Raw genomic sequence first — 14,711 nt, forward strand, 5'->3', positions numbered from 1 at the left:
TTTTTTATTTTGTTGATTATATAAGTTTAAATGGAGAATTGTTATTGAGAATTGTTATTTTTATTATATTAGTAATCAATTTAATTTATTTTTATTCTTGAGCAATGGATTAAATTTATTTAGTTGAAGAGAAAATTTGACAAAAATTAAATGAAAAAATTGGATAATGAAGTTATACTCGTAATTTTATTAATAATATAGGAATAAATTGGACAATGAACAATTATTTTTTTAATATGCTATAAGGGTATAATGGTAATTGCGCTTTAAAATTATAATTTCTGTTAACAAATGAGGGTCTGAGTGTCTTTTTTTAAACATTAGGGAGTTTTGTGTCCATTTTTCAAACGTTGGGGGTCTCTGTGTCCCTTATTCAAACATTAGGGGTCTCTGTGTCCTTTTCCCTTAATTTTATAGGTATAGCTCTTGTAGATTAGGAGTAAATTTTTTTTCTCAATTATTTGTGGGAGTATACTTTCTAATTAGTGCTTCACTAATCTCTAAACTATATCACAAGTTTATGGATCTAAAATTCTAGTATATTAGGAGTAAAATTTTAATTTATGAAAGTAATTTTTTTTCTCGATTATTTATGGGAGTATACTTTCAAGTTAGAGCTTGACTAATCTTTGGACTATATAATATATATTTTTTAGAATTATAACAAAAAAAACTTTGAAAAAGAAAATGATTAGTGATGAGATTAGATAAGGATTCAATATTAATTTAATTTTTGTGCTTTTTTAAACTATCTTCTGGATTTTGATATATCGAAATAGATATATGCTAACTTTTGAACTTTAATGAGTTATTAAAATAAGGTTCGGTTATGTTGGAGTTCACCTACGGTTGAGTACGAATCTTAGTCACATACGCAAAGTGATAAATAATAAATAATGAGTTATATAGATATTGATATCCGCACACAATACCCAACTAGTTATCGTCCCTAAGCGGAAACAGCCACAGCCACAGCCTCAGAATTTTGACAACTTAGAAAGATCTCGTAGGCAGGTTATGTATGTGGGTATATATATACCTTTTACCTAGGTTTAGAACGGTGATGCACCTAGCTGTGACCTAACAGAACGATGCGTGCTCAGAAGCGTTTTGAAACTCCAAAAGTAATCCAAGACAGACGTATATGGTTCAAGAAGAGATCGAGTTGCCGTGATACGTGGGATACTAGTGACTAATGTCAACTGTCATGCCATTTGATAATTTAAAAATGAAAAAGTTTGCACACGCCATAATAGGACAACAATGTAATGTCAAGCCCATCAAGAATCATCTGTGTATATATACTTCGTATATACGAGATATGCATGGGATACATTATTTAAGAAATCTTAGTGGACAGAAACAATTGAATTAATGCATCAAAGCGAAATTCTAAATTTACGATGATATTGAGATATTTGCTTCCCTAAGGGATCCCTTCCGACTCGTTGACCCTCAAATTTTCATTCGTCGATGAATTTCATTCCCCATTTCTTCATGGTGGCTGCCGATAGTTTCAATGCATCAAATTTTCAAACGCTATTATTCGGCTGATTGGAAAAATAGTTAAACTCTCCTGTTATTTGATAAATACTAATAGAATCCTCAAAATATTTTAAAACACATCCAAGCTCTCTTGAGTGTCAACTTTTTCACGGATCTTATCATTTTATCCTTGATGGTTATTTGATGTTGGGAATATGGATATCTTTAATTATTTAATTAATAAATATAGTTTTTATAATTAATTAAAAATTAAATAAAAAAGTATGGGAATTGTCATAATTTTTCAGTTCAGTCTAAAAAACTTTTACAATTAATTGAGAAATTATTGCAAAATTGTTATATTTGTATATATGGCAATCCCTTACTTTTTCTCATAATTTTTCAATTAAAAAAAAAGTTGACACCTAAGAGTTTGATGTGTTTTAGACCCCGTGAGGTAGCTCCAAATTTCAAATTTCTTTCCTTTTCTCAAAAAATAAAAATAAAAATATACTTTAGTAGTACGTTATAGAATATAAGTAAATTATTGGCCGATTATCATGTTCACCCAAATCAAGGATAAATATCTTTTGTGGATGTCATTATGAATAAATAATTAAAATAGACTGCGATGGAAATGCCATCTTTCTTTCAACTTGCTCATCATATTTGGTAAAATATTAATCCGTATTTGGTTAATTTTATAATAAACATAGAATTTTATATTTGTTTCCCAATTATTTTGAACATTTATATAAGGTATTATATATAGTATTTAATTCCATAATATCTTTAATTTTGTCTATAAACACATCAAATTTCACATTACTTATATATTATTAAATTGTTTATCAAATACTACTTTAGCTGGATTAAAATTCTGTAATTTCCATTGTATTGCTATAATAAAGATGAAGACATATCTTTAACGCGCGATGAAGACTCTCTGATTCTCTCAACAAGCTTAGAAAGGATATATGATCACGTCAAAAGATAGCGACAGAAGTGCGTCAAATTGGAGGGGGTAATATCCAATTATCCATCCCCCCCACACAAAAAAAGAAAAAAGAAAAAAAAGAAGATTATAAAAAAATTTTAAATCTATTTACCAAATGGAATCGTATAGTATTGATACCATACGACTCTATAAAGGAGCAAGAGAGACCGTTTGGATTTGTACTGCTACATACATACCTTTTAAGGTTACCTTAATTTAAACTACTCCCATTATCTTCGCAACATTGCGTAAACAACCATGACCAAAATCTTCATCTTCTTTCTTTTTCTCCTTACCCTTTTGGCCTCAAGTGCCCAAAAACAAAAACAGGTCTATATAGTGCACTTTGGTGGGAGCGATAATGGAGAGAAAGCTTTGCATGAGATACAAGAAACCCATCATTCATATCTGCTATCTGTGAAAGACAATGAGGAAGAAGCCAGAGCTTCTCATCTTTACAGTTACAAGCATAGCATCAATGGCTTTTCGGCAGTGCTCACGCCAGATGAAGCCGCCAGACTTTCTGGTAATTATCATTTAATCGATCATATGGGTTTTATTACATTTGTTAGATAATTAGTTAATTAATATCTTCACATATATATATGTTTGACAGAATTAGAAGAAGTGGTATCAGTTTATCCGAGCCACCCAGAGAAGTACTCATTGCAGACAACAAGGTCATGGGAATTTGTAGGCTTGGATGAAGTGGCAAAACAGAACCGGAATCACTTCAACATGGGGCAAGACTTGTTATCAAAAGCAAGATATGGCCAAGATGTAATTGTTGGACTCGTGGATAGTGGTAAAACCAGAATAACATTATCACTACATTTAATCTTCTGTTTTTCATGTGACTCCATCTCTTATCACTTTTTGTAGTTTTAATTGTATATATGCAAAAAAGTTGCTGTTTCGTTTTCTGTGTGCATCCAGTTCATTCGTTTACTTACTGCTGCATGTGAATGTAAATTCTTTTTTATTTTTTAATTTGTTATATATTTTGATTAGGTGTATGGCCAGAATCAAAGAGCTTTAGCGATGAGGGAATGGGACCCGTTCCTAAATCATGGAAGGGAATCTGCCAAACTGGAGTTGCTTTCAACTCTTCCCTTTGCAATAAGTAAGTCATTTTGCCATTTCTTTCCTTTTATTGACATTTCTTTTCTCATGTACTTGTTACAATACTATATAGTTACGGGGTTAAAAGCTCATTTAGTCTCTATATTTTGAAGTTAGTGTCCGTTTAGTCCTTATATTTTTAAAAATACCTCAAACCATCTCTACCATTAAATTATTGACACTTTTGCCATAATCTTTTGTTCCTTTTAACTTATTTTTATAATATTGCGCTATTATAATAAATTTTTAGACATTATTAAAAAGAAAAAAATAACCCTATTATAATAAATTTTTTTAGACATTATTAAAAAGAAAAAAATAAATTACCAGTTTAACACCAAAAAATAAAATAAAATAAAAAATATATATTAATTTTTGTGGAACACACTCTTGAGTTAAAATATTAATTTTTCTAAAAAAATTGATAATGTAATTTTTTACGATATTAATTTTTTAGACATACGTGAGCTTCCACAAAAATTAATATATACATTTTTTGTTTTTATTTTATTTTTGAGTTTAATTTGATAATTTAATTTTTTATTAATATCCAAAAAAGAAACATTATTGTAAAAATGTAATATTGTAAAAGCAAGTTAAAAATAATAAAAAATAATGGCATAAGTGTCAATATTTAGTAGCAGGAACGTTTTGAGGTGTTTTTAAAAATACAGGGACTAAATGGACACTAACCTCATAATATAGGAACTAAACAAGCTTTTACCAATAGTTACGGGATATCCCTGGGTGAGTGAGTTAGTTCAGTTTTCCTCTACCTATGACTACTTGACAAGCAAAATGATCTCATGTTGTATGAGTTCAAGATTTAAGATTTAGGGTTAGCTTAGTCATAAAAACTTTGTAAAGATGGTAGGCACAAGCTTATCTAGTCTTAAAGAAAATGAGCTCTTGCTAGCTGCCTTTCTTTTGGAACAGTACAAATTAAGAAAGAACCAATGAGCATGCAGTCTTGAAAAAAGCATCGATGTTAACTTCAGAGATGATGGGTTATATACAAATATACAATAGTGTAAAGTTGATGTGGGGATTCTCAGTATCGATAATTTTGCACTAATTTCAACTATGACCGCTGGCTTGCAATCAACATCCTTTTTACGAAAGCTATCCTCTTCAAAAAAATTAAACCACAAAAAAATACTTACTATATCTATAATCTATATACAGTTTATAATGATTGATCTATATTGCACTGAAAATTATGTGCATGGGGGGTGTTTATTAAATAATTATTCAAGATGGTTGTTCTATAAATTGATTATAATATTGTCGACCGGATGGCCGTGGCCACCTTTCAGTTGGACGTTTTCGGAACTACCATGGAGGCCATTTTCAGTGACAGCGTTCACTTTTGGACTTTTATGTGATTGTATTGCAAAAGTGATCCCATTGGTGGTTCGTTTCTTGTGTGTACGAATTAGACGACAAAGAAGCAATTGACCTATATAATTATTGTTTTTGGCTGCTTTTATTTCACATGCATGTATGTATGTAATATTATTCATCTTGTGAACGTTTATCACTTCGATATAATGCCGGCCCCCAGGCATTCGGAGTCAGATTGCCCTGTACGTACAGTGACTGCATCGTTAACATTGCTGCAAATTAAATTGCAATCTTCACAGCCGTGTGATGATGCCAACTTTCATGATTTGATCATCAACTCGCTAGTCTTGGAGTTAGGTAGACTGTAGGCATATTTTGTGTGCACTAGGTGCAGGCTGCAGGTGATATATATAATATAATATAATGATATACCTATCGTAGCCATTAATTATCATTCATCAATCTAATTAAATTCGGTGACAAGGGAGCATAAAAACATGACGTGAATAAATCTCAAATTAATTTGTATTTTGGAAAGCGCTGTAAGTGAACATGAGAAGCATTACTACTACACATGCACATATATAATTTATTGTAGAATATTTAAAACTAAGTGATTGAATTAATATTTTACTACAATGAGTATATTGGCAACCTTAATTCAATTGCCAAAAAAAAAAAAATGGGAAAGTCTCTCAGTTAACTAACTACTCTTAATTTGTACTTTTACTTTGTAGGAAGATAATTGGAGCAAGGTACTACTTGAAAGGCCTTGAGCAAGTATACGGGCCCCTCAATGCGACGGAGGACGACCGTTCGCCACGAGACATGGATGGACATGGGACTCACACGGCATCCACGGTGGCTGGTCGTCGAGTCCCAAATGCGTCAGCCTTTGGTGGGTTTGCAGAAGGCACTGCTTCCGGAGGAGCCCCACTGGCCCGGCTAGCCATCTACAAAGCTTGCTGGGCGACTCCCAAGGCGTCCAAGGCAGCAGGGAACACGTGCTTTGAGGCAGATATGCTGGCAGCCATCGACGATGCCATTAGGGACGGTGTTCATGTATTGAGCATCTCAATTGGGACAAACCAACCCTTTGCTTTCAATAGAGACGGCATTGCAATTGGGGCATTAAATGCAGTCAAACACAACATCCTTGTCGCTTGCAGCGCAGGGAATTCGGGTCCTGCCCCTTCTTCATTATCAAACCCAGCCCCTTGGTTGATCACAGTTGGTGCTGGCTCCCTCGATCGTGATTTTGTTGGCCCTGTTGTGCTAGGGAATGGCATGGAAATCATTGTAAGCAACTTCATTATAATATTGTTCACTGTTCAATGCATAAATATTGTGATAACCTTTTCTTTTCTTTCATTTCATCTTCATAGCTAATTACATTACATTTGTTTTCCTTCATTTGATTGATTTTAGGGAAAAACAGTCACTCCTTACAATCTTAAGAAGATGCACCCATTAGTCTATGCAGCAGATGTTGTGGTCCCTGGAGTGCACCAGAATGAAACAAAGTAATTTTTAATTTTGAGGGTTAATTAATTTATATGACAGTTTTAACAAATATATGAATAATTTTTTTTTAGTGCAGGCACCTTTTTTTTTTTTTTTAACATACAGACTTTAATAAAATTATATTTTAATATTACTAAATTGCATGGCTTAAAGCATGTCCGTATTAAAAAAAATTGATAGTACTTATACATGAGAATGATTTTATATATTTAACTAATTAATATAATTAATTAATGTCTTGAATCTTGATCCTGGGAATTGATTAAGTTGATTTGTTGTTTTTTGCAGTCAATGCCTCCCTGGTTCTCTGACACCGGAGAAAGTAAAAGGAAAGATAGTGCTGTGCATGAGAGGGAGTGGGTTTAAACTTTCCAAGGGGATGGAAGTGAAGAGAGCTGGAGGTGTAGGATTAATACTAGGAAACAGTCCAGCTAACGGAAATGAATACAGTTATGATGCTCATTATCTTCCGGCAACTGCAGTGCTCTATGATGATGCCATTAAAATTCATGAATACATCAAGTCTACCAATAATCCAACAGCAATTATCAAACAAGCCAGAACAGTGCTACACACTCAGCCAGCTCCCTTCATGGCTAATTTCACAAGTCGAGGTCCTAATGCTCTTGATCCTTATATCCTCAAGGTAAGCTTCTAAGTTTGCAAATATCATATCAACATATTACTACTACTGTCAGGATTCCATTTCCAGCTGGCACACGATGATGAGTACATGTGCATCTATATATACCTACATTTTAATTTGTTGCAGCCCGACATCACGGCTCCAGGACTGAATATACTGGCAGCTTGGAGTGAGGCATCATCCCCGTCAAAGTTGGCATTTGATAAGAGAATCGTCAAGTACACTATATTTTCGGGAACTTCAATGTCTTGCCCTCATGTTGCTGCTGCAGCTGCTCTTCTCAAAGCCATTCACCCTGATTGGAGCAGTGCTGCTATACGATCCGCCCTTATGACCACAGGTAATAATAACTGTTGTGTTTCTGCTTGATTTTGAAAACATATGGTCTAAATGCCTTCTTGCTTAATTTCGTATCACTTTGTCCTGCAGCCTGGATGAAAAACAACAAGGGTTTGCCAATAACTAATGCAGATGGCAGCATAGCGACTCCATTTTCATTTGGTTCTGGCCACTTCCGCCCTACCAAAGCAGCTGACCCAGGTCTTGTGTACGACGCCTCATACGAAGACTATCTTCTCTACCTTTGCAGCCACGGATTCTCATTTACCAACCCAGTATTTAGGTGTCCGAACAAGCCACCCTCAGCCCTCAACCTCAATTATCCATCAATCGCCATTCCAAATCTGAATGGCACTGTGATTGTGAAGAGGACAGTTACAAATGTTGGTGGCAGCAAGAGTGTCTACTTCTTTAGTGCAAAACCACCAATGGGAGTTTCCGTCAAGGCAAATCCGAGCATTTTGTTCTTCGATCATATTGGCCAGAAGAAGAGCTTCACCATTACAGTGAGACTAGGTAGCGAAACAACGAGGCAGGGTCTTACTAAACAGTATGTCTTTGGCTGGTACCGCTGGACAGATGGACTCCATCTCGTGAGAAGTCCAATGGCAGTGTCTTTCGCATAGATTGAATCTTTCCTCTTTTCTTATAAACTTTTCTTTCTGGGTTTAATCATTGTCCAGATTAGTGAAACGTAAAGAAAGAAATTAGAGATGAGACATCTCTAGAGCTTCAATCAGTTTGAAGCGTGGTTTTTGGGGAAAATTGACTATCAGATAGGAAAAATATGTATTACCTTTCTTGGATTTGAACTGTAATAAAATTAATCTCCTTTCTCCTCAAAAGCCTGGCTTGTTAATTAACTGCATTGAAGCTTGATAAAATTATAAACTTATTTTATACATAACGTCAAAACATAATAGCAATTGCCAAGAGGCTGGCACTTTTTGGATTTACAAGCAAGGATATGAATGAAAGCCTAAGTCGCGATGATATTATTTAATATTTGAGGCGATTTTATCTGCAGCAGCAGCCATGAAATTTCTCTGCTCAATTTCGGCAGTAAACTCCAAAGAAAGTGATAGGATCACAGGGTATGCCCTTTAGGCATTCAATTGGTTGAACCAGATTCATACCATGCATCTCTTCTCACTCTAACTCTTTCACCTTTAAAGTGGATGTATTTCCATTTAGAGAGATACTTTTTAAGAACAAGCTTCTGCTTCTCATCTTGACCTACTCTCTGAAAGGCACTTGCAATTCTCCTCACAGTATCCTCATCTGGTCTAACACCAAGCTCCTCCATATCTGCAAATACCTGCATAAGCACCCAAAAAAAAAAAAATAAAACACTTAGGCCCCATAGATATGAAATCATTCTTGAGTAAGAAAGGAAAAGCTCCCAAAGTTCATTTTTCATTTAAAAAAAAAATGCATAAGTCATTTCAGGAGTGAGGTGAAACTGCACCCTCATCTTTTATTACCTCAATAATCTTATTTGGCATGTCATGATGATCGTATAAAGAGATCATCCTCGAAAACAAACGCTTTGAGATTGATCGAGTATGCGTATGTAAAATCATATTCCACAATGATTCGGCCTCATCTGCCCTATGATCCTTGTCAAATGCTAGTAAAAGTGTGTCATATGTTCCCATTGTGGCTCCTTGACCCTTGCTCAACATCCATTTTGCTACCTGAGAATTGATAAACTTATACGAATAACAATATCCAAAACCGAGATGCATCAAGTTCTTATTCGTAAATTATTCCATCAGACCATTTAATATAATTGCTTAAAACAAAGAATTAAGTTCTCTGAAAACCTCTTGAACAAAGGATTCATCTCTCTTCATTTTATTAACAAGTAGCTCAATTTATTTTTCTAAAACCATCAAGATTAAAGTAACAGAGGACAGATGTTATCTGAATTGAGACTGCAATCACATATATATTATTACCAGAGAAGCACAAGCACAACAATATCAAGTGAGTTAAAGTGTTATACTTGAATGACACGCAACCATTGACCCCTTTTCCTAAGAATTCTTAAAGCCTTAGCTGCTGCAATCAATGGAAACTCTGTCTCCCAAGCTGTCCATTTATCCAGTGCTCCATAAACAGCATGTTTCTCATTAGGAAGCTCAGAAACCTGACATTTCAAGAGTTGCACCCTAACATGAAAAGATGATATCACATACAGAACAAGCAAAACTCATAGTTTTTTTTAATCTTTTTTTTTTTAGAGAGAGAGGGGGGGGGGGGGGGGGGGGTTTCGGGGGGGGGGGGGGGGGGTGTTCGGGCGGGGGTGGTGGACTTACAATTCTGACAAGATTGAGGGCCTTCTGCCCAGACCCAGCAGAATCCCTTTTCTGCCACAAGTGTTGCTCTTTCTTTCCCACCTTCACTACTAATTTGCTGCATTCAATGTCAATGGTTAAAGTAGTAATATGACTAAAGTGAACATACATAAATAAACAAATGAATTAAGAAGCAAGAGAGAGCACCCACTTCTTCTTTGAGGCATTGGCATTGGAATTAGCTACTGGTGGTAGTTTATTTTGATTGAGAAAGCACTTGAGATGGGGATTGCTAGTTGCCAGCTTCACACACGCACAGATACACAGATTGCTTATGAGAAAACAAACAGAACAAGAACAAATTACCGGATTTTCAAAATTAAAGAAACGAAATTTCACCAGTATTTTAATTTTAAGAAAAAAAAGATACGAAAGCTGTTTCTTTGCACACCTTAGTTGTGAGAAGAGAAAAACCGGACGGAGTTTGCAATGGGGGAATTCTGCAGCTATTTGAAAACCCAAAACCCATCACCCATGAACTCCGACAAATCATTCAAACCTCCCACTCTCATTTCTCGGCATTATGCTTCACAAAGAATGAAAGGGCAAGCTCCAAGCTACAATTTTCAATTTACCAGATTGTTTTCAATTACATTTACGGGCAAAACCCAAAAGCTAAAGCCCTTGAGACTTGAGCTTGAGGGAGTTTCAGAACATAAAAGAAAGACAACCAACGATCGTGATTTTTTATTTTATTCCCCTTAGTTCCTGGACGGGCCGGGCTGATTAGTTTTATTGAATAAGGTCCAGCTTAAATTGGACTGGGCTACCTGTTTTCAAATCAGGTCCGAATTAAATTAGACTGGACTTTCGATTTATTTAAAAAGAAATTAATAGTAGATCAGATATAATAAATTTGACTTCAAAAATAAATAAATATTATATAACCCATTAGCTACGGGTACAGTCTACCAAATACTCCAATGTTCTAAATTGACGCCATAACAAAAGGTTTAACAACATAGTTTGAAAATTAGTGCCGGTAAGATGAAATCTCCTCCATTTTAGAATAAATTTGACATTCCTAATAAAAAATAAAATAAAAAAAGATAAATTTGACATTTATTTTTGTTACTTGCCAACAAATGCCATTTTTCTTTATCTTCTAGCTAAATTTTTTATTCAAATATAGTAATAAAATTGAAAAATAACCTTCGCGAATGCCACATTTTGATGTCAATGCAGCATCAGATTCCAAATCAAATGCCTCACATGAATTTTCGGATGTTTTCTTAGAAAAACATCTAGTAGCAAAATTGCCTTACTTCCTACACCAAATCCTTAATCAGTTGTATGCTTGAAGGAACGAATAACATTGTTTGTGGGAGAAGGTTTTCCCCCTAACCAAGCCAAGCTCCATCTACCGAATATTCTGATGCCTATACCATGGCTATATATCCAAATTTTATTAAACTAAACAAATTCCAAAACTGAAAGTGGGTCGTCTCTTATTCGATTATTTCAACTTTGGGCAAGTTTACGAAGAAATATTTGGAGAAAAATCGTTTGATGTGCCAATGCACCAACATGCATTGCATGCATGCAGTATCAGCTTGCTAATTCCAATATTCCAAATTTGACCAACACTAAACAAGCTGTTGGCCAAACCCTAGTTCCGTGACAGCAATACCTGCTCACTCACCAAATTTTAACCACAATTAGAGATGAAATTGAAGTCACGATCGCCCATCTTCATGAAATTCATATATTTACATATAGTTTATAAATATCTGATGGTAAGTTTGCATGCATGTAAAGGACAAAATTGCAGGAAAAAGACTCATCAAAAGTCCAAACAAATGGGTCTAATCCAAACAATAAGTTTGTGATAATCACTAACGAACACGTAATCATGTACAGGGTTTTCCTAATTCGTACGCACTTTAAAGACGATAACGAGTTCTAAAGCACCGAGAGCCATAAACTACGTATAGGTAGGGTTTTAAAAAAAATAATAAATAAATATTGAAAGAGAGAGAGAGAGAGAGAGAGAGAGAGAGAGAGAGAGAGAGAGAGTGATTAATGTAATTTTATCTTCTGGCTTCAAAACTTCAACGTTTAAATTGGCAATTAAAACTACTCGAAGAAAGAAACTCATACATAGTTAATATAGTACATGTGACGAGTTCGAATATATTGTACACGCCCGCACGCGAAAACTTGCGCGAAAACAACGGGAAGCAACGTGGCATATAATCTAAGCAGAATAATTGAGATTCTCCTAATGATTTCGTTTTCCACGTGGCGAACAATTATTGGTTTGTCTTATTGGAAATCATTCTCGTAGGCATGAGGGGATCAATTAGGTGGACCTCAGGCGTAACCATTTGTTTTCGTTATTGGGGATGTGGGCGCCACATACATCTGACGCAGCGCATGAGCCGTGGGATGCGCCTGTGCCTGTAGCCCTGAATCCTGATTGATTTGTAGCTTTCCGCATACGCTCTTTACCCAATCATTAACAAATGAAGGATATTAATTATTACATCTTCCGTTATCTGCTGTTTCGTTTAGTTTAATAATCGGAACCATTTGATTACTGCAAGCAACCCGGCTCGGCTTGGCTTCTTTAGCAAATCAGATTCTTATTAGTTGTTATTACTCTCTAGTGTTCGATGTGGATCAGATACTTAGGCTAATGTTCAAGCATTTTATTTAAAAAATTGAACGGAAATGACAAAATTTTCCAAAATATTAGTTGAAGATGAAGTACAGCACAGACATGGGGAATTGACCAAACATGAACAGTTAGAACAAAATCCAAACCAGAAAGTAAAACAGTATGAAAAGGAAACGCATCAGCTGTTCACATATTTTCCCAATACGAAGCAGAAAGAGAAGCTCAAAATCCAGAAGAGCTAGAGAGCCAAGCAAGTCAAGTCAAAACATTAGCTTAACAAGCCAGAAGAAGCAAAAAGGTCCGTAGGCCGCAAGCAAAGTAGCTGTGTGGTAATGGTGTAATAGGCAGCCGACTCTCCCTCATTCATCCATAACACACACAACCCCATAATACTTTTTTTTTTTTTTAGGGGAAAAAAATGAAAACAACTCTCTTACAATCTTCCATAAACTAAACTTACAAAAATCAAACACACACTGTAGAGACACGATTTTTTTTTTAAAAAAAAAGTTGCGGGGACCGCACTCAACGCCATTTACAGTGAGTGACGCCATCTTATAAATGATTTGTGTAGTGACCACGATTTATATTTAGATTCTTTTATCTATAAATCCCAGCCTCAATTTCCTCTCTTGAATTCTTCCATTTGTTCTACTTCTTCATCAATAAATCAAATCCAAATCCAAGATTTTCTGTCAAGTTAATTAATTCCGATCCTACGATCAACATGGCAGATGAGTTTCAAGAATCCGAGGTGATCTTCTCCGGTTACTATAATAACGATAACGGTAACGACGACGACGACAGCTACTTGAGTTATCAGGAAATGGTATTATCAAATAATAGCAGCGGACGCGTGGCACGTGGTGGTAGTAAGAAGAAGAAAACAGTTAATAAGAAGAATAAGTCAGTTCCGGTGAATATTAATATCCCGGCGGATAACACATTCCAGTACGTGGATAGGGATTATGAGTTCGAAAAGGAATACGACGATGATGATGGAGAAATTGTACCACCCCATGTCATTGTTGGCAGAAGAATTACAGGCAAAATGGCCTTTTCTGTCTGTACCGGCAATGGCAGAACATTAAAAGGCAGAGATTTGAGTCAAGTTCGAAATTCCATTCTTCGAATGACTGGTTTTTTGGAAACATAATATTTTTATTTTCTTTTTTACCTCCTATTTATTGAGAGTCAACCCAACTCCAACAACAACCAAAATTTAAGAATAAGAAAAAAATTGTTACTTTTATTTGTTATTGTAACAAAAATGGAGATTTGGAGCTAGAATCAGAATTATATGTATATATTCATATGGGGTTTATTTTTGTTATTATTATTAGTTGGCTTTTCTTCCAATGAATGATTAATTTGCTGGGCTTGGAGGGTTAGTGATGGCGTGAATGATGAATATAAATATTGTTGAATGAATGCTGCAAGTTATTGATTTACAGGCTGGTGAGCATGTGATAATTTGCTAATGCCCTAAATGGTAATACTACTATTACTTGTGCCTGTTGCTGGAGAAGCTTTGTGTTGACTTGGACAGAAGAAACCCCCCAACATTAACAGCTGTTTTTGCTTTTAAGACAGAGAGATAAGACTTTTGCCTGCAACTTTTAAAGCATTTGCTGATGGATCATTACTGGATTTCATCATTCATGTGAAACTGTTGTTCCCCCTGTGTGTGCTGCCAGTGGTGTACGTACGTGCGGGTGTATTTTATTTATTCATACTTGATGGTAGTTATTCATTCATACATTGCTTCTTATCTTAAAGCTCATTCCGACAGTCAGTCCATGTAAAAATATAAGATTATGGAGCTTTCGTACTAATCATCCAATTGTCAGCATGATAAATTATTGTAACGGTGGGAAGGAGTACAAGTCATCCCTTGTGTATTATTGTTTAAGGATGATGTTCTTTCAAATCTTTTTAAGTAGGTCCGGCTTATTTTGGATATAAGTATTCAAATTATACCAATTAAGAAGTTGATGTATAATACTTCAATATCTTTTTGTTTGTAATGTTTTAGTGGATTTGTGTATATGTAATACCAAAAATAAATAAAGATTTTCTATTGTTGTTTTAAAGATCAATTACATCCTTTTAATTTATATTCGTGAAGGATTTTATCGAATCAACATAAACAATATGTAAATTCAATTTTATGATGTAACGACATGTGAGAATTATTTTGAAAAACTACTATACAAGTCGTAATTATATTAAATTCAACTACATACACATGTCATATATGTATTCATTAGTTAC

At 34.8% G+C, this 14,711-nt stretch overlaps 3 protein-coding genes across 3 annotated transcripts; 2 read left to right on the plus strand and 1 right to left on the minus strand.

The window, feature by feature from the left end:
* The first annotated feature begins 2,609 nt into the window (after positions 1-2,609).
* LOC18053091 (subtilisin-like protease SBT5.6) lies at positions 2,610-8,261 on the plus strand. The gene is made up of 8 exons (XM_006449524.2): positions 2,610-3,008; positions 3,099-3,287; positions 3,494-3,605; positions 5,686-6,247; positions 6,377-6,471; positions 6,761-7,118; positions 7,245-7,458; positions 7,548-8,261. The coding sequence occupies exons 1-8, from the start codon at positions 2,741-2,743 to the stop codon at positions 8,081-8,083; spliced, it is 2,334 nt and encodes a 777-aa protein (XP_006449587.1). The 5' UTR covers positions 2,610-2,740; the 3' UTR covers positions 8,084-8,261.
* Positions 8,262-8,309: 48 nt separating this feature from the next.
* On the minus strand, positions 8,310-10,463 carry LOC18053171 (pentatricopeptide repeat-containing protein At4g18975, chloroplastic). The gene is made up of 6 exons (XM_006449523.2): positions 10,209-10,463; positions 9,969-10,060; positions 9,779-9,875; positions 9,466-9,609; positions 8,942-9,154; positions 8,310-8,775 (listed from the first exon to the last, which is right to left on the minus strand). The coding sequence occupies exons 1-6, from the start codon at positions 10,308-10,310 to the stop codon at positions 8,569-8,571; spliced, it is 855 nt and encodes a 284-aa protein (XP_006449586.1). The 5' UTR covers positions 10,311-10,463; the 3' UTR covers positions 8,310-8,568.
* Positions 10,464-12,928: 2,465 nt separating this feature from the next.
* Positions 12,929-13,751, plus strand: LOC18053092. The gene has a single exon (XM_006449527.2). The coding sequence runs from the start codon at positions 13,165-13,167 to the stop codon at positions 13,591-13,593; it is 429 nt and encodes a 142-aa protein (XP_006449590.1). The 5' UTR covers positions 12,929-13,164; the 3' UTR covers positions 13,594-13,751.
* The last annotated feature ends 960 nt before the right edge of the window (positions 13,752-14,711 follow it).

The sequence above is a fragment of the Citrus clementina genome, unplaced genomic scaffold (assembly GCF_000493195.1).
Source record: "Citrus clementina cultivar Clemenules unplaced genomic scaffold, Citrus_clementina_v1.0 scaffold_2, whole genome shotgun sequence".
Taxonomy (NCBI): domain Eukaryota; kingdom Viridiplantae; phylum Streptophyta; class Magnoliopsida; order Sapindales; family Rutaceae; genus Citrus; species Citrus x clementina.

Excerpts from the sequence above, each read along its gene's own strand:
- LOC18053091 (XM_006449524.2), top strand. The coding sequence starts at position 2,741 with ATGACCAAAATCTTCATCTTCTTTCTTTTTCTCCTTACCCTTTTGGCC. Across the intron at positions 3,288-3,493 it reads TGTTGGACTCGTGGATAGTG|GTGTATGGCCAGAATCAAAG; the intron begins GTAAAACCAGAA and ends TATTTTGATTAG. Across the intron at positions 7,459-7,547 it reads ATCCGCCCTTATGACCACAG|CCTGGATGAAAAACAACAAG; the intron begins GTAATAATAACT and ends TTTGTCCTGCAG.
- LOC18053171 (XM_006449523.2), bottom strand. The coding sequence starts at position 10,310 with ATGATTTGTCGGAGTTCATGGGTGATGGGTTTTGGGTTTTCAAATAGC. Across the intron at positions 9,610-9,778 it reads CCCTCAATCTTGTCAGAATT|GTTTCTGAGCTTCCTAATGA; the intron begins GTAAGTCCACCA and ends TTGAAATGTCAG. Across the intron at positions 8,776-8,941 it reads TGCCAAATAAGATTATTGAG|GTATTTGCAGATATGGAGGA; the intron begins GTAATAAAAGAT and ends GTGCTTATGCAG.
- LOC18053092 (XM_006449527.2), top strand. The coding sequence starts at position 13,165 with ATGGCAGATGAGTTTCAAGAATCCGAGGTGATCTTCTCCGGTTACTAT.